Here is a 21,046-nt window from a genome sequence, read left to right as displayed (position 1 = left end):
GCATTACTAAATATTGGGTTACACTCTAAGGTTTTACTATATCCTCAATTGTAATAGTCGAAGGAGGATGGAGTAGTTTCCATCACTGTATTTTCAACAACAAGACTTTCATGTATTCTTCAATTTTGGAATAGGAGCCCTTTCACCCCTTTTTCTCTTATCTTTAGAACTTGAAGAAGTCTTTTTTCAGGGATTTGAGGGTGGTTCCTTAATCTTTACTCCTTGTTACGCAAGTTTAGGAGCAACCTTTCTCTTAAGTTCTCTTGGACGAGCCTTGGGAGATGTGGAGAATTCCAATTTTCTTCTCACTCCTTTGTTTTGGCAACTAGAAGAAGTAGTGGTGGCCGATTGCATCAAAGGTTTGGGTGGATTACGAGCCAAAGCACTTGATTTTGTTGACGAGCTTTGTTTAATTCTCCCTTGTCAGCCGCATTTATCCAAGCTTTGTAAAAGGAATATAAAACTATGCTTGCCATAGGATTTTGTACTACCCACTTAGGGAGGCTAGACCAATATTCAATCCAGCGAGGAATTCTTTCCGCCCTAAAATTCACATCCTTGGGAGCATCACAATCTTGTGGAGGAATAAGGTTTTTCATCCCATATTGTCTCATAACTCTGCAAGGAAATATATAAGTGGTACTAGAAAGGCCTAAAAGGAAAATATAGGGACAATTGGAACTATTCCCAACCATACTACTTATGTTCTACCTAGGAATTACAAAGCGTATGTTAGGAACACCATGACAGAAAAAGGCCGTCCATTCTTCTTCATTCTTGTGTTTGTAAAGAATACGACGACTAGGGAACGATCTCACTCTATAGCCTCAAGATTTTGTGGTTGATCGATAGTTTGCAGGCGCTCCATGAGCCAAATCTGAAGAAAAAAAAACAGTTTGCGACATTATAACAGCAGATGGCGCGCGCGCCCCCGCATGCATCACTGAAGATTGCGCTGGTCAAACCAGCACAACTTCCAGAGATATGCAAGTTGACGAGTATGTAAAAAAATTCAAAAAAAAACGTACATGTAAAAGGAGTGGACTTCCGGTGAAACCATTCTTGTTTGGACCTCCCCTAAGACGGTTCAACCAGAGTACGGTTTTCGCCAAGGCCAATGAAGCGGGTGAATGACATCCCTCTATTTTCTCTACTATAGACACCATCAATTAATATCCATATTATTTTCCTGTCCTGAATAAACAATTGACAACAAGACAAAAACATAAAGCACGAATTTTAAAACGTTGTTTAGCTAAGTTATTTCGAGGAGCAACAAAGTGTTCGATGAATTGAATCAAATTCACGCCTTTCTCCGTCTCAATTGTGGTCATATCATTGTCATTCAAGCCAAAGAATCGCTGAAAAGCAGGTTTTGAATCCGACGAGTTAGGGGCATAAGTCATAGAGAGAGTATTTGTAGGGAAGCCTAGTAGAGACTCAAACTCGCCAGGTAATGGGACTATTTCATCCCCTTTGAAGAGAAAAAGATTATGGTTTGAGTCCCACTAGTTAACGACAGCATGAAGAAAATCAAAATTAATGTTGAGTTGCATATTACTTAAAAGGGCATCAAGGTGGTATATTTTGAAAGCTAGTTTATCCTCACTAGAGGGAGAAGTGACCCATTGTTTCAATTGTTGTTCAAAAGTTTTCACCATCGTAACAATTAAAAAAGAGAGTGAATAATGAATTTCTTTTGAATAACACTATTGTCAAATTAATGTGAGATAATCAAAAGCCTAGACGTAACCATGTTTAAATAGACCAAAACGGTCCAATTTTTGGCGAATTCTGCCCAAAGGAAATTTTTGCACACATATTTATGGAAATAAAAATACGATATATACAAAATACGTCATATGTACAGAAATCGTGTGTGTATATATATATATATATATATATATATATATATATATATATATATATATATGTATATATATATATATGTATATATATATATATGTATGTATGTATGTATGTATAACATATACAGTGGCAGCTTCAGCCAATTTACCTAGGATGATGACCTAGAAAGGGGCACTGATTCTCATGACCCTATAAATAGGGAGATTTACCCTAATTTGGCGGCACGTTCATATATTACAACACAATCAATTCCCTCACATCAGAGAAAACACCTGATCTCGGAATCCGAGAAGATCTACATTTACTTTCCGCATTTTTTACTCTCCTACGACTCTTACTACCTTGAACGTCGGAGGTGGAACTCCGCATAACCAGAGCTTCCGTTTTTGCAGGTACAGGCGAAGGGAACCCAGTCTTGGTGACGTAACTCTCCCGCATGACACATAAAAAGAAACCTGAAACAAAAAAATGTATCAAGTTGGGTTTTATTACATTTGTTATAATGTGTAATTTTTTTTTTTATTATTATCATTATTAATTTGTGATTTTCATAATATTATTTTGTTGATATATGTATATGGAAAGGTTTGATTAGTTAGCATTAGATTAACACATATGAAATGTAGCAAAATGCATATATTTATAAGGAGAATGTGTTCTTACAGCCGCACATTTAATTGATTGGACTCCGTCTCCCTTGTTAAATAACAAAACTCCCTTCGAAGTTTTATTTGGTTTTCCCCCATCATATATTTTATTTGTAGGTATTTTTGAGTGTTTGTGTTTTACTCACAATTAACAAATTAAGGGAAATAAATTTGCAATTAGGAGTTAAAAGTGTATATTTTTGGGAAAATTTATCAGAAAGGTTCTTTTAAGTGCTCAACTATATATATATATATATATATATATATATATATATATATATATATATATATATATATATATATATATATATATATATATATATATACAAGTTTATCTGTCAGATAAACGAATTTTTGTTAATCTGGTGGTATTTCTGTAAATATATTGAAAAAGTTTGGTCATTTATTCAGTACTTTTGGTGAGTAGTTCAATTACTATTTGCAACTTGCTTTTACTATTTGGTGAGGAAATTACACATGTATCCCTCAAGTAGTACATAAAAAGACGCATGTACCCCTCAACTGGTACTTAAAAAGATGATTATACCCCCACATAAATAAATTTTGTTTGTCTAGGAAATTAACTAGGCATATATATATATATATATATATATATATATATATATATATATATATATATATATATATATATATATATATATATATATATATATATATATATATATATATATATATATATATATATATATATTACACTTGGGTTGTAAATAAGGTCTTTTGATTGGATTTATTCAACTCGCACTAGATTAACAAAGGAGTTTTCACCTGATGTGGTTCGAATTGTCTTTAATTTTAACTGTATAATCATTAAAATATTGTGATAGTCATTTCCCAAACACCCACTATAAAATTTTCAAACCGGCTATCCATCGAGCGGTCCCACGGCGACAAGTCAGTCTCTTAGAAATAAAGTGAATCGGTTTCAAGGTCCGCCTTAATATTAGAGGTGTCAATTCGGATGACCGGATCAGGTCTAATAAAGTCGGGTCGGATTAATTTTTAAAGTTAAGTCATGTTAAATTATTATGTCCACACGAGTCCAAATCTGAATCGGATATTTTTCGAATCTGGCCGGATCGGGTATTGTTAAATTTTGAGATAATATGAAATGGGCTTGGGCAATCCGAACAAGGAGGAGGAGAGTTTGGTCCACAAACAAGGCTTAGGAGCTTCCATACTAAAACCAATTGGCAATAGTAGGAGTTACTCCTCTACCTTATAAAATGGAACACCTATACTCTTTCTCGAATGTGGAACACTCACAAGTGGGCTACAATAGGTTTCAACACTCCCCCTCACTTGTGAGTGTCCTTAGAATTAGAGCACACCAGAAGGTACAATATAAATCCTCTTTGGGAATGAACATCCAATAAAGGCCCCTTAACCACTGGCTTGACAAATACCCAATTATGAACGGCCCAACAAACCTGGGCTCTGATACCATGCTAAATTTTGAGATAATATGATATGGGTTTGGGCAATCCGAACAAAGATGAGGAGAGTTTGGTCTACAAACAAGAGTTAAGAGCTTTCATACTAAAACCAATTGGCAATAGTAGGAGTTACTCCTCTATCTTATAAAGTAAAACCACGTCACCTCTTTTTTTAATGTGAGACACTCACAAGTGGGTTACAATGAGTTTCAACACTTTTAACACTTCTACTTAACCTGCAGTGTCTCTGACTTTGTGAGTCACAACTATGGCTGCTAAATTAAACCAATGTCGTGGGTGCTCTTTGTACCACAAAACTTAACTACCTTTTTTTTTTTTTTCCTTTTTTTTTTTTTTTCTTAACTCACGCAAAACTTAACTACCTTGACTACGACATAGTATATTAGTATATATAAAATTTCCGTATCACTAAATTTCTAAAGTCTAGTTACTACTTACTAGCACTGTACTTTTAAAAAAGAAAAGTTTTGCTTCAATTTCTTCTGGAGTATTTACAAACTAAACATGGTAAACTTGGTAGAAATTTTAATCTTGTCAATCATCTCAGCAATGATCCCTTTCTCTCAGTCTCAACCCAACTTAATCAAGTCTCTACCTGGTTATGCTGGCGATCTTCCCTTCACCCTCGAAACTGGGTAATTTAATCAAGTTTAACTACTCTGTCTATTATACACTCGGTTGTAACTAAATTTATGGTGTACATTTAAATGTATTTAATATACATGCATCCGAGAATAGCGTAAATCCAATACCACTTACTCAATGCCTTTTGTTGTACTAAAATGCAGATATATAGGAGTGGGAAAATCAGAGGAAATGCAGTTATTTTATTACTTCATTAAATCAGAGAGAGATCCTAAAGAAGATCCACTAATGCTGTGGCTAAGTGGTGGTCCTGGTTGCTCTTCTTTCTCAGGACTTTTCTTTCAAATCGGTAAGTCATAATTTCATTTCTAGTAACCCCCGGATAAGAATTTTGGGGGTCTTTAGTACCCCCCGGATAAGATTTTGAAGGGTGAACAGTATCCCACGAAAAACATAGGCGGGGTACTTATAATGAAAACTACAACAATTCAACAAAAATAATTTAGCAAAAAAAAACCTTAGACTAGATGGTTTATGAGTGGTGAACGACTTGTTCGTCTCTAAGGCTCAGATTGAAGATTTTTGAGGGAAAAGGTAAAAAAAAAGAAAAAAAAAAAAGGTGATTGAAGGAAAAAATTGGCGAGTGAAATAAATTGCAAATAAAAAAAATGTAAAATCTGAAAGCCTAGTGAAATGGCGAATAATTTTTTTTGGGTTTTTCTACATTATAACCCTGTAACTTTCCGTTTTCTACGATGTGCCCCCCTTTTTGACAAATCCACATTATAACCCCAAAATACAATCAGTGTCTATACGGTAACCTTGCCATTAACAAATTCCGTTAGTGGGGCCCACTCACAACTTAATAATAATTTTTTATCAATTTGCATATTGAAAATAGCTGTGTTAAGGTTTTGGGGGCTATTTTGGTCTTAAAAGGTCCAAATTGAGCTCAGATTTAGCAAAAAAATAACATAAATACCTCGTTTTGCATATTTAAAAATATCTCGATTTGCGCGTTTACGTATTTAATACGCAAAACGAGGTATTTATGTTATTTTTTTGCTAAATCTGAGCTCAATTTGGATCCTTAGGGGCCAAAATAGTCCCCAAAACCTTTAATAGAACAATTTTTAACACACAAATCGATAATAAATAATTATTAAGTGGAGAGTGGGACCCACTAACGAAATTTGTTAACGGCGGGATAACAGCAAGGTTACCGTATAGAAAGTAAATGTATTTTGGGGTTACAATGTAGATTTCTAAAAAGTGGGGGGCACATCTTAGAAAACGGAAAGTTAGAGGGTTATAATGTAGAAAAATCCTTTTTTTTTTGGAAAAGGGTATTTCAGTCTTTTTATTATTTTTGTATTATTAATTAATTTCTACATTTAGGTTATTTTGTACTGTATTTAGTACTTGCGTTGAATTTTACCGATAAATATTCATTTATTGCTTTAATCATTCAGTTGTTGTCAAATTCTTAAATTGTTTTTGCTATTCAATTATTGCTCTTTTTTTTTCTTTTTTATGATTTGTCATTTTTTGCCTTTTTCTTTTTTTGTAATTTTGACATTAATTCCACGACTTTCTCTCTCCCTCTCATCAATAATTTCCAACCACTTTTTTTTTCTATTTATCTCCCTTTAATCCCATATACATATTTGTATTCTCAAATAGGGGCTTAATTTTAAGGAATTTTGAAATTTCTCACTTGTCGTGAAAAACCCCAAATAGGGGCTTAATTAAAAAAAAGGAGGAAGTACAAAAAATTGTAAACCAAGGGATAATATGGTCATTTCAGCTAACAAACAAGAATAGCTTTGCCTTTTCATCTAATAATAATAAATGATAGGTAGCCATGTCATTATTATTTTTCTTCTTCGAAAGTTGGCTGATCTACAATACTGGTATTAATTTATTTTTGTTATGTTTTTTTTTTTTTTTTTTTTTTTTTTTGGGTGAAGATCTACCATATTTATAAAATCAGGCTGATTAAATTAATTAGATGCTCTTTCAAAATAAATTACAACTTCGACTCATATACTTGGACTAATTGTCTTTAATCCAATCCAGATTTTTGTTTTTTGGACACAGACGGAATGATTTATGAACACGACGGATATTCTTTGTCATTTGTAGACTCCTATGAAAAACCGATATATAATAATAATAATAATAATAATAATAATATTAAAACAGACACCGGGAGTGACACATGTCACTTCCTGGTGTCGTTTTTTTCCTCCAAAAAATATTTTCCAAAAATAAATATATACTAACTTTATTTTTCCTTTTATATCTTTTTTATTGACAACTTATTTAAAACAATAAAATTATATATATATATATATATATATATATATATATATATATATATATATATATATATATATATATATATATATATATATATATATATATATATATATATCTGATTTATATATTATAATAGCAATTAAATATTCTTATTACTAATATTGATATTAATTGCTCAAATGATTTTTTTCCCTGATTTATTACAATCAAATGGATTTCATTTATATTTATAGTATGAAATTTTTTTTAAAAAAAATATTACGTTATAGTGCATCAAATTGACTTTAACACTGAAATCTATGACTATAATTATATATTTTATATGATATTAAAGGTGAAACCGAGAATGACATGTATCATCTTCTTTTCAAAAAAAATCAACCAAAATAATAATTTTTTTTGTTTTTTTGCAAAGCTTCTTAGAGAATATTTAATACTATACAATATATTTCCCTACATATAACTTTGTGACGTATATACAAGTATATACTGAGTTAAATCTCTAATGTCGAGCGAGAGTGAGAGAGAAAAAAACCTATCTAGCGAAGAAAACGATCTATTGCAACGATCGAATAAGAAATTTAAGCGGCATCAATCACAAGGAAACCCTGAGGAAATGTCAGCGATGGAGGAGGAATCCTTTGTGGCAGAAACTGCTATGTGCATATTGGAGAAGAGGAATGCAAGTCCTATTTCATATAGTCAAATGGCTAGGGGTTTTGAAAATAAGCAGAATCCCCTGTTTGAAAATATGATAGATGATGATGATCTGGTCTCGGATGATGATGTCCCTTTGAATTGCGATTCCGATGATGAAAGTTGCCCTACAATTTATTTAACCAAAGAAGAGAAGCGTAGACTTCGCGAACCTTGGAAGGATGCCATTATTATCAAACTCTTCGCGAACCTTGGAAGGATGCCATTATTATCAAACTCTTTGATAGAAGGCTGAGTTATGATGTTCTAGTCAAAAGGTTAAGGATCAAATGGAATCTGAAAGGCGATATTGCTCTTACTGATGTAGGTCATGCCTACTATGTTGTCCGATTTAACAATCGAGAAGACTATGATTTCGTGATGGCTGAAGGTCCCTGGATGATAGGTGAGAGTTACTTAACAATTCGGAAGTGGATTCCGAATTTTGTTGTAGATGAAGCACCAATTAAGAACCTCATGGCTTGGGTTAGAATCCCACAGTTATCAGTTGAGTATTTTGACAGGGAGTTCTTGGCAGTAATTGGATCGAAAATTGGAAAGGTGATTAAGATTGATCGCAATACTGAGTCAAAAGACAGAGGACAGTATGTTCGATTTTGTATTGAGGTGGATCTCACGAAACCTCTGCTATCTAGGTTCAAATTGAATGGTAGAGTGTGGCGTATCCAATATGAGGGTCTGCGTATGATATGTTTTAAGTGTGGACGGCTTGGACACAAAGATGATGAATGTCCTGCTTTTGCTAGTGAGCGTAGACAAGAGGCAGGTTTATTAAGGCAGGATGCTCAAGCTTTGGGTGTGTTTGATAAAAGTCAAGTTGTCTCTGACAGACCAGAAACAAAGGATAAATATGGTGCCTGGATGTTGGTTCAGAAGCCTACTAGGAAACATACTCCTAAGAACAAAGAGGAAGTGAACAAGAAACAACAAGTTTCGGGGAAAAACAAGCAAGTAGGTCAAGTTGTCACAAAGAGAACTGGTGAAGCTCCTAAGCAAGTTCAAAAGCAGGAGAAAAAGAGTACTACTAATGGAGGATCTCGGTTTGCAGTTCTAAATATTGAGGAAAACAAAGAAGGTGAAGATGAGGATTCGAACCAGGGTGGTGCAGTTCAAGTCATTGAGAAGTCAAATATTGACCAAGGTTTTTTGCCAACTAGCAAGGGAGTTAGATTTGGTAAGGAGCAAAATATTGGGGATGATAACAATTCTGTTATGGAAAAAAATCAAATGGAGGAAGATATTATTGAGGGGAATAATTCAGCAGTGAATTTAGGAGAAATTAGTGGAAATATTGATATGATGGAGGATATTCCAAAAGATTTAGGAAAAGATAAGGACAATCACATTGATTTGGTAAAAGATAAAATCCTAAATAATAATAGGATTTTAGGAAATATTACCAAAAATTCTTCTCAGAATAATATCTTAACTAATTCATCTAAGGTGAATTATGGAAAAGATAGTAGAAACCCTTTGACTTCAAAAAATAGGACTTTTTCTGCTACAAGAAATTCCTATTCTTTTTCCCCCTATGCTAAACTGGTTGGTTCAAGTGGTAAAGAAAACCGAGTGACTCATAATCCTACTCAGTTAATTAACCATGAATCCCAATCAAGTCCCGATAACAATGGAATTGAAGATTCCCCCAAGCTTCGAGATGTTCATGGAGTATTCGACAGAGGGCCCCTATCAGATAGTGGTTCACCCATTGGCGAACAAGGCGGAAATTCAGTTCACCACTTACCTGCAACCGGAGCACAACCCCTCTTGCATGATGGTGAACTTCTCGATTCCTCTGGAAACAGATGGTCCAATGAAGGCTCTGCAGAGAGCCTTTCTAAGCTTACTGCCTATCGTTCCTTTGAACGTGTATGATACATTCCCTGTTTGTCCGATGTTTAATATGTCGCTAAAAATTTTATGTTGGAATGTTCAAGGAGTTGGTAATAAGATGACTATCATTAAGGAGTTAATTCGAATTAATGATCCATCTATCCTAGTTTTGGTAGAAACTCATATGAGTGGAGTTCAAGCTCAACAAATCTGTGATAAGATTGGTTTTTCGGGTCAAAGAAGAGTAGAAGCGCAAGGCTTTAGTGGAGGAATTTGGATGTTTTGGAGAGCAGAGAAAATAAGTGTCACTGTATATGGTGAGAGCACTCAACACATTACGGTTACAATAAAAAAAAGTGGTGAAGACCCTTGGCTATTCTCTGCTATCTATGCTAGCCCGGGGAGCAGCCTTCGAAGAGAATTATGGGATGAGTTAGGAAGAATAAAAGATGCTTTTAATGGTCCATGGTTGCTAGTAGGGGACTTTAATGAGACTATGAACATGGATGAGAGGAATGGTATAGGGGGTTCGGAGATGCAGAGAAGGTGTAGAGAATTCTCAAATTGGGTGGAGAATAATGAGTTAATTGATCTAGGTTGCTCAGGACCTTCCCACACTTGGTTTCGAGGCCTTACCCCTGCAACGTTTAAGTCAGCCCGTCTTGATAGAGGACTTGCTAATGAGGCTTGGTGCTTGATGTTTGAAGAAGGAGCTGTTAGAAATCTGCCAAAATCACAATCAGATCACTGTCCAATAGTGATAAGTACTTCGGGTTTTGCTCCCATCCCTACTAGTTTGAAACCTTTTAGGTTCCAAGCAGCGTGGTTAACTCATCAACACTTTGATGAGTTTGTGCGAACCAATTGGAGAAGTGACACCCCTGTCATCCCCTTCTTGAAAGATTTTGCTGAAAAACTGAGTGGATGGAATAAGGAAGTGTTTTACAACATATTCAGAAAAAAATCAGAATTATGGGCTAGATTGGAGGGTATTCAAAGTGAACTGTCGAAGGGAAGACAACCCCACCTAGTGAAGCTAGAAGCAGATCTCAGAAAACAGATGGATGAGGTGTTAGCTGCTGAAGAGTTGCTATGGTTTCAGAAGTCGCGCACTCTTGCAATTTGTGATGGTGATCGTAATACACGGTATTTCCACCTCTCGACAGTCATTCGAAGGAGAAGAAATCGAATTGAGACTTTAAAAAATGCGCAGGGAGACTGGATTCTTGAGCCAAATGAAGTACAGCACATGGTGCTAAATTACTGGAAGAATTTATTCCAGGAAGAGTTGAATACCAGCCCTGTTACGAAGCTTTTATTGGACTATTTTCCAGAAATTTCTAGTATGGAGATGGAGTTGCTATCGAGACCTTTTAGTACTAGTGAAGTCTACTTGGCTTTAAAGAGTATGGATCCCTGTAAAGCTCCCGGCCCCGACGGTTTCCAACCTCTCTTTTATCAGAGATATTGGGATTTAGTTCATCCAAATTTGGTGCGTATGGTGAAAGATGTTCTTGAGGGGAAAAATTTTCCGTCAGGTCTCAATGATGCCTTCTTAGTTCTCATTCCAAAGGTGGAAATTCCAGAGCATGCTAAGCAATTCAGGCCAATAGGCCTATGTAACATTACCTACAAAATTGTGACTAAGGTAATTGTTAATAGGCTTAAACCGATCTTACCATCTCTCATATCACCTACTCAATGTAGTTTTGTCCCTAAAAGGCAGATTACAGACAATGTGGTGATAGTCCAAGAAATGCTTCATACAATGAGAGGTAAACAAGGAAGGAATGGCATTATGGCCATCAAAATTGATTTCGAGAAGGCTTACGATAGACTTCGTTGGAGCTTCATTAGAGAATCTTTAATGGAACTTAGACTCGCGCAAATGATGGTTGAGATAGTAATGCAATGTATAACATCGGCAAATTTGAAAATTTTGTGGAATGGTGAACCAATGGAAGGTTTCTCTCCATCAAGAGGAATTCGTCAAGGAGATCCGCTCTCTCCCTATATTTATGTAATCTGTATGGAGAGGCTTGCTCATTTGATTGATCGTGAAGTTAAGTTGGGTGGGTGGAAGCCTGTGAGAGCAAGTCGAAATGGGCCTGCTATCTCAAACTTAGCATTTGTTGACGATCTCATCCTATTTAGTGAAGCATCCATTGATCAAGCTCATGTGATTAATAATTGCTTACAACAATTTTGTGAAGCTTCTGGAAGTCGAGTTAGTGTGGATAAGTCTAAGGTTTTCTTCTCTGGAAACACGAACTTGAACACAAGAGAAGCTATTTGTGGCTGCTTGGGTATGGAGCAAACAAAGGATTTTGGCCGTTATTTGGGTGTTCCAACTATAAATGACAGAAAATCAAAGCGAGAGTACCAGTACTTAGTTGACAAAGTTAATGGAAAACTTGCGGGGTGGAAGATTAAAACTCTGTCCATAGCTGGCCGAGCAACCCTTGTCCAATCTACTTTGAGTACAATTCCTTCGTACACTATGCAGTCAACCAAATTGCCAAGATCCACTTGTGATGAAATTGATAGGAAAAACAGAAATTTCTTGTCGGGTGAAAGGAATGGGCAGCGAAGAGTTCATTTAGTTGCGTGGGAGAATATTACCAAGCCAAAGGAAGAAGGTGGTCTGGGTTTCAACTCTATGAGAGACTCGAATAAGGCTTTTTTAGCTATTTTCGGGTGGAGATTGTTGGCTGAACCAAGTGCTCTGTGGTCAAGAGTATTGTGTGCTAAATATTGTGATAATAGATGCGACTTGGATATGTTTAAAGACAAACCGAATGCATCAAGTACTTGGAAGGGGATAATGAGCAGTGTTGACATTGTTAGAAAGGGTGTTAATATGGCTGTTGGAAATGGTTGTAGAACGTTCTTTTGGCACCATCGATGGGCTACAGAGAAGCCTTTGATTGAATATGCAAATAGAGAACCACCCCTTTCCATTCAAGATATGACAGTTCGTGAGATGTGGGATAACAACGTGGGGTGGAAACTCGAATTGTTTGCAGACTACTTATCTGAAAGAATCCTTGGTGAAATCTCTGCTCACTCGGTGATCGAGGATGATGAAGTGGTTGATGAGGTGTATTGGAAGGGTACCCCCTCAGGTGGATTCTCAATTAAATCTGCTATTGCGATTATGAGAGGGAATGAAGATGCTGATGTAGAGAATCTGAGAGGATGGAGAATCATTTGGAGAGCACCAATTCCTCAAAGAATTAGATTCTTTCTTTGGTTAGCAGCTCAAGACAGAATAATGACTAATCGAAATAGATTTGTGAGAAATCTAACTGTTGATCCTAGGTGTTTGACATGTGGAGCTGCTGAAGAAACAACGAGCCATGTTCTAAGGGAGTGTGCATCTGCACAGAGAATTTGGCAGAAAATTGGTGTTCCTGTAACTACCAATGATCTCAACGTTCCCCTGCTGGATTGGCTGCTTGATAATTTAGAAGATGGAGATGAGGTGAAGGGTGAAGAATGGCCAAGAGTATTTGGTGTCACGTGTTGGTGGTTGTGGAAATGGAGAAACGAAAAATCTTTCAATGTTACTCCTAATATTCCAGTTGATCAGATTAGTTTTATCTTTGCTAGAATTGGAATCATTAAGAAAGCATTAGATGCAGGATTGATGAAGATGCAACAAGGAGGCAAGCGTAAGAGAGAGCAAGTCTATATCAGGTGGAGTTTTCCAGATTTGGGGATGGGTGAAGCTGAATACAGACGGGGCATCTAAGGGGAATCCAGGAAGAGCAGGGGCTAGAGGTATCATCAGAGGCAGCAATGGGGAGTTATTTGAGTGCTTTGCTATTAGTTGTGGAATATGTTCTTGCACTAAAGCTGAAATTGTTGCTGTGATGAAAGGTTTAATGGTTGCCTGGGAGGGAGGACATCGAAAAGTGCAACTTTCGATTGACTCCGAAGTTGTTGCTGCACTGTTAGTGGAAGATACTCCTACTAACTCTCCCTACATTCATTTAATTCGAAAATGCAAAGCCCTGATTTCTCATAGAGATTGGGAGGTGGTGATCTCGCATTGCTTTCGTGAAGCTAACCGTGCTGCGGATTGGCTTGCTAATTACGGAGTTTCAGCGAGTCTCAACCTTGAGCTTTTAGAGGCGGTCCCGAGGGATCTTAATGCTATTTTATTGGAGGATTTGGGGGGTGTAGCATTACCTAGGATGGTGCCTTCGAATAAGTCATTCTAGTTGCTACTTATTTAGCCCTTATGGCTTTGCTGTTAGTTTCCTTTTCTGTTTTCCTTTTGTTTTCTTTTTTCTGTTTGTTTTGTTCTGTTTTAGCTTGTTTTTCCCTTGGGGCTTGCCCCTCTCCTTCACCAAAAAAAAAAAAAAAAAAAAAAAAAAATTTGTGACGTAATCCATTGTGCATGTAATACTCCTACTATATACTTTAGTATGATATAATTTTATTTTTATTTTTGTAATTATGAATTTTCATCTTATTTTACAATTAGATAATTTTTATGATTAAATATAGTATCACCTAATAATAAATATATAGTACGTGAAAATTACCGTGCATGGCACGGGACCTAATCTAGTATATATATGTAATTCACATATTTTTCATATATTTTATTGTATAAATTATTATTTTATACTTTTATTATTCCATTTGTAATGTAATATTAAAACAGATGCTATGAAAAAGACACTAGAAATGATAAGTATCACTTCTTGAAACTGCTTTTTCCTCTAATTTTTTTAACAATGACATCAACAATTAATTGTAAAATATATTAATAATATTCACCAAATCATTCACTTACCTAAACAAATTATAGATTTGTGATTCACATATTTTCTATCAATCATCAATAATATAATACTAACACACACTTTTAAATAAATCGGATGTACAATAAATATTATACATCCTTTATAAAATTACCCCTAAAATGAGTAAAAGTTACCCTAATATAAATAAAAGTTATCATGACATAAATAAAAGTTATGAAATATTTATGCTTTATTGATAAAAGTTACCCAAAAAATTGTAAAAGTGGCATTAAATTTGATAAAAAGTGACCCCCGATGTACTATACACCGGATGTATAAAAAAGTTATTATTCTAATACTAAAACTAACACCAGAAATGACTCTGACACGTGTGTGGTGCTGTCATTTTCCCTCCAAAATCCCTTTTCTCTCTTTTTTTAATTAAAATATCTCATTCCTTATATAAAATATTTCACTATAATTTTTTTTAATTATATATATCAAGTATATAATTTGAATATATTTTGATTAAAATATTTTAAACATATAAGTATCACAATAGAAAACATTATATAACAATGAATATATTTGATTCAAAATTATAATAAATTGATTATTTAATGTACACTTGTTTATTATCACACTTTCTAAAAATTTTCACTATAACATTACTATCAGATTTTTTTATTTGATGAATCATTACTATTAGATATGACACTACATAATTTTAATATCACAATATCTTTACTATAGATGCACCATGCACGCACGATATCTTCACAATATCACGCACAATATGTTTGTTTTATAATTGTATAATTAATGCATATTTTGTTTGGACTTACCACACATGGTACGGGTCATGAACTAGTAAAATATTATTTTAATGTCTATTACTTTGTATATATACGGAGTTTATATTATTCTTGAATCCGATCCTTATGTATTAATTTATTCCTTTAAATCTTCAAAATTTTATCCGCAGTAATTTTGTAATAAAAATTTAAAAAAAATGATGCGTTTTTTATATAAATTATTATTATTATTATTATTATTATTATTATTATTATTATTATTTCCTTTGTTTTCAATTGTTTAGTTATTCTTGCAAAATGTATTTTTTTTATCAAGAATTGACTTACTAAATAATATTCTTTTTGACAATATTAATCTTATTTGATTTTTTATTTTTTTAGTTATTTATGTATTAAAAGCACGAAAAATTATATATGTTTTTCATTATCCCACACTTATTATTAAATACATAGTGTAGTAATTGCTTATGTTATAATCCAATTTTTATCTTTTTAATACAGACAACCTTAAATCAAATGATCTAAAGAAATAGATTAGGATTCCTACCCATAGTTGTTAAAAATACAATATATAATACTTAATTCTTTAGTTAATAAAATGAAAAATGATACCAATTTATCATCATTATTTTAAACTTATTTGTCTAATTCACTCTATCATCATATTTCATATTTCATTTCATTAAATTATATATATTATTGAAAAAAAAAATTTATGATGATTATATTTTGTCCACATGCAGTATACAAAATATTTTATTTTTGGCTATTTAAAAATGGCAAAAACTAATGAGCGCCTCCGGGGCGTTAGATAAGAGAATTAAAGTGCAAATATTAGAGTAAAATTAACCTTAATTACACCGAACGACGAGTGATTTTGTCATGCATTCCTAACTTAATACCATTTCAACCAATATAATTACTCCTTATCTAACGCCCCGGGGCGCCCGTTAGCAAGATCCTTTAAAAATATAGAGTTGAATTATAAATAATAGGAAATTATCGTGCATGGCATAGGATCTATCTAGTAAATGTGTTATTTCATGACAAATCATAATTTTTTTACATTACTTAAATTCGATAGTCAAAGTTAGGGCCTGTTCTCTTCAACTTAATTTCAGTTGAGTTCAGTTCAGTTTAGTTCAGCTCCAATCAGTTTAGTTTAATTCAGTTCAGTTCTTAATTTACTACAAGAAAATTGTCTTTTTGTAGCGATTATTTCGTAGTGATTGCACATTCGCTACAATATGCACATATGTTTGTGAAATAGTAAAGGAATTTGTATCACTTTACAATCGACATAATAAACCCATTTGTAATCGATACGAAAAACATAATAATATTTATCCACCTTTTTTTGCACATTTATAAAATTACGGAAAAGCGTATCGTTTACAATCGCCACTAAAACCCAAAAATTGATACAAAAAGCCATTTTTACACTAGATTTAAAAATTTTGTTTGACAAAGAGAACATAAAAATATGTCATACCTTATTGGAAAAATATTTAATATTAGAGTTTAAGGTTACATGTTAGAATCTTGTAGAGATTATACGTAGGGATTTTTTTTCATAAAAAATGAGTTCAATATAATAATCATTATGATTGAATGTAATTTTCCGTATCGATTAATGAGGGCAACCCCAGCGAAAGCGAAAAATGCTACCAAAAGCTATGGTAACAGTGAATATTGTATCGAATAACCACTTGTTGGGATTTTTTTAGTAGCAATTACAATCGATACAAAAATGTTAAAATAATTGCTACGAAAAGGTATTTTTCGTGTAATTTCTCTCATAAATAATTCAATTCAAATCAATTCTGTTTAGTTCAACTCTAATCACTTCAATTCAATTCAATAAATTAGAATAGGCTTTTAGTACTCCGTATATGTTTTTATTTAGGAATGGAGGAGTTTTACAGTACTAGTAGTAATTTTATTATAGGAAGTAGTCTACGTTTGTAATTCCTTAAATAAGTTAAAACTTACTTGACACTTTGACAGGTCCATTAGCCTTCAATTACAGTGGTTATCTAGATACAAGAATGCCAACATTACGATTAAATCCATATGCGTGGACCAAGGTACACCAATATTTGTGTTCTTTGCATTTATTATACTTCTCTCTCTAATAAATATGCATGGAGAAATTTTATTTTATTTTATTTTATTTTTTTGACGAGAAAAAGAAATCAATTACTACCTTTTAGACACAACATATATTAAATATGGAAGCTCCACATTAGTTGCAACAGCCTAAAACTTTCCTTTTTTTAGTACATTTTTTATAAGGAATTACGAACATACCATTAAATAAAATTAACACATCTAATCAAAACCTACATTAATTCTCTCAACTTTGCCAGCTACCACCAAGTCCACCACCACATTTTCTCTCTTTTCCTTCTCATCAGTTTTTTCTCTCTTCTCTTCTTTCACAACCACCACACCACCCGATGTCACCACCACATTTTCTCTCCCTTCCATCATAACCACCATCACCGCCACATTTCTTCCCGCCTTTCATCTTTCTCTTCATCTCCTCCGCCCACAATTGCGTGTTACTCCGACAACCACCACCAGTTTGCTAACCTTTTCCACTTCGCTCCATCTCCTCCTACCGCCATGGACGGTCGCCGCCACACATCTTTTCCTTTCCGAGTAGTTAACCAGTCGTCGCCTCTCCCTTCTCTCTCTTCCTTCTCAATTTCTCATTTTGTTTAATTTCATCGCGCCATTAAAGCACAACTTTAAGGTTTAATGGTCAAATAGGTTTTAATGGTCAAATTTGACATACAAAAAATCAATCAAATGATGGTTTGGTGGTTAGGAGGTGATTTCGAGGAGGGTTTATTAGGTTTCGGGTGGTTTGGAGGTGTTGGTCGAATTTTAGGCAGTAGCTAAGCTGGTTGGGTTTGGGCGTTAGTGATGTGAGTTTCGGTGGGGTTTTGGGTGGTGTTAGTGGTGGGTTGGTGGGGTTTCGGTGTTAGTGGTGGTGTGCTAGTGAGGTTTTGGGTGTTAGTGGTGGTGTGCTAGTGAGGTTTTGGGTGTTAGTGGTGGTGGGTTGGTGGGTTTTTGGGCGTTAGTGGGGGTTTAGGTGGTGTTGGTTGTGTATGCTGGTGAAATTTTGATGTTAGGCCCTGTAAGTTTGAGCTTATGGGCAGAGCAAAGGATAGCAGGATCAGCAGAGCATAGCATATTTCAGCATAACAGAGAAGATTTTAGTAGAGCAGAGCAAAGCAGATTTCAGCATTATTATTATTATTATTAAATATTAATTATTATTATTAAATATTAATTATTATTATTATTATTATTATTATTAAATATTATTAAATATAAATTATTATTATTAAAAATTAATTATTATTTATTTTTATTTTTATTATATTATTATTACTACTATAATTAAATATTAAATATTATTATTATCATTATTATTATTATTAAATATTAATTATTTATTATTATTATTATTAAATTTTAATTTATATTATTAAATATTAATTATTATTATTACTATCTTTAAATATTAATTATTATAATAATAAATTATTATTTTTAAATAGAGGAAAGAAAAGCAGATTCAACTAAGCAGAGCAACAAAGCAGAACAACTCAAAATAACAGGGCCTTAGTGGTGCATGGTGTGCTGATGGGGTTTTGGGTGGTGGTGGGTTGGTGGGGTTTTGGGTGTTTGTGGTGGTGTTGGTGGGTGGGTATATGTGGTTTATTTATAAATCACCCTACTAATTTAGCCTTAATAATTTTTGCCTAGAAGTCCATGTCGGGTTGTTTGTTGCATCTAAAAAGTAACGGAGGTAATATTACGAAATTGTTATTATTAGTGAAAAATATTGATGTAAAGCGCAAATAATTTTCAGGTAGCTAGCATTATATTTCTAGATTCCCCTGTTGGCACTGGGTTCTCTTATGGAACAACTTCAAGTTCGTACTTTAACGATGACACTTCGCAATCACAAAGTATATACGAATTTTTGAGGAAGGTAAGTGATATTATTGTAGCTACTCAGATTTTTTTTTTTTTTTTTTTTTTAGTTGCGTAAATAATATTCCTCCTCCTATTTCCATTTACTTTTCTATTTTGTTAAGAATTATTTGAGAGAACTTATAAATTATTTATAATTAGAGCGTACCCGTGCTCATACACGAGATATACGTAGTAGAGGATGTTTAAGGAAAAAAAATAGAGGTGGAAGTTGTAAAAAGTTTTTAAATGTGCGTGTATTAATTTGTGAGTGGTGTAAGTTATATGCCGTTATTAAAAATATTACACATGCAAAATTGAAGGAATGTGAATATGTAACTGAATAGGTAGGTTTTATTTATTTATTTATTTATTTTATTATTATTATTATTATTATTATTATTATTATTATTATTATTATTATATTAAGTAATACATGTGGTTAATGAGTAAAATAGAAACTCCCTCCGTCTCCATTTGATTTTCCCATTTGTAATTTTGATAGTATTCATAAGGTGAGAGAATCTTCTAAATTTTTCTTAATATATAAGACATAATATAGCCATGTTGGGTCTTATTTGATTCATCTCAATGATTTGATTATTAATATTCAATTGTTATATTTTTTACTAATAAGCAAATAACGATATTTATGGTCAAAGTGTTGCATTAAGAAATGTGCACAGTTCAGATGGGAAAATCAAATGAGGACAAAGGAAGTACGTATTGGTAATATTTTTTTTTTTTTTTTTAAAAAAAAGAGCTAGAATTGCAAGGATGAGACTTTAGAGTGCTGAAAATGAAAGTTGGGATTTTTTTTATAATAATATAATAGATGTGATAGGTCTTGTGTTACATGGGGTAATCTTTAATATATAATAATTCGTAATTAACACTATATCTAATTATTATAAAATTATATACTACCTGCATTTTGTATTAGCTGTAATTTTGGAATATTTTATATCTCACAAATAATACCCCAATGTTGCAATTAATATGAAACACAGGAAGTATATTTTTCTAAAATAATATTAGGTAATGATATATTGACAAAGGCTATATTCGGTCATTGGACAAACACCATAAGGCCAAACAATTTTCTACCAAAACCAATCTAAGACAGGTTTAGGGTAAGTAAAGGATCGTATTCATATGGAATGAGTATGAGTACACCGAGAATATGAAACGGTTGTAAGCTAGTTCGGTCACAAGATTAGGGTTTTGATTAATTAATTACTATGGAGACAAACATTAGGGGGAAATGAGAATCAATACCAACCAAATCAATAGATCAAAACAATAGGCAAACATGAACATAAATTGGGTGATAGAAAGGGCACTCAACATTGTCTTATTTTGACGTCACAACACTAAGCATTGCTAAGCCAAACTTGACTAACAAGATACGCCAACCAAATCTTAATGATGGGAAGTAGACTACTAACTCGGGTTTGTCTTTCGATCGATTTGAGAAAGCAATAAGGTATAGATAATTGAGATTTCTTACTTAATGATTGCAACTAAGATTATTACAACATCATCTAAACAAGGAATCATAATCAAGATAGAAATTCTCTATAATCATACAAGAAAAGGCTCATAACCAAACTTCATCTTTCCATGCAAGCATTGAAGTGAATACATGAGCAACAAGTAGTCATCCAATTACACATGCAAGTAACCAATCCTTTAACAATCAATCATCAACCTAAAATGGACATGCAAACTCAAGTATTAATCAACCCATGGCTTGGTTGGGTCTTCACCCAACCCCTAGCTAGCTAAGAGACTACTCACTAATCATGGTAAAGAACACCTTAACAACAATATCTATTTTAAAAAATTGTCGGCAATATTCTCACCTTTGGGGCGTCCACTAAAAATAATCCTACCTTTGTATCCAATCTACTCCCAATGGTCCCAACCGGTCGACTAAATTATTATAACAAGTTACCTTAAACGTGTCGGCCTGTGATTGTTAAAAATTAAAAAACATTGAAAAAAAGTTCTAATTGTTTTTTAGAAAAAAAAAA

At 33.4% G+C, this 21,046-nt stretch overlaps 1 protein-coding gene across 1 annotated transcript in view; it reads left to right on the top strand.

Moving 5' to 3' along the window:
• Positions 1 to 4,432: 4,432 nt before the first annotated feature.
• Positions 4,433 to 21,046, top strand: part of LOC145580065 (serine carboxypeptidase-like 18) — a 93,149-nt gene continuing 76,535 nt past the window's right edge. The window contains exons 1-4 of the mRNA XM_081637390.1: positions 4,433 to 4,626; positions 4,780 to 4,925; positions 17,028 to 17,107; positions 18,907 to 19,029. Of these exons, the coding sequence (XP_081493516.1) occupies positions 4,496 to 4,626; positions 4,780 to 4,925; positions 17,028 to 17,107; positions 18,907 to 19,029 (480 nt within the window). The 5' untranslated portion in view covers positions 4,433 to 4,495. The remainder of the gene's footprint in view (positions 4,627 to 4,779; positions 4,926 to 17,027; positions 17,108 to 18,906; positions 19,030 to 21,046) is intronic.

This window comes from Chenopodium album, chromosome 14 (genome assembly GCF_948465745.1).
Source record: "Chenopodium album chromosome 14, dcCheAlbu1.1, whole genome shotgun sequence".
NCBI lineage: Eukaryota > Viridiplantae > Streptophyta > Magnoliopsida > Caryophyllales > Amaranthaceae > Chenopodium > Chenopodium album.
This window is presented reverse-complemented; position numbering and strand designations above follow the sequence as displayed.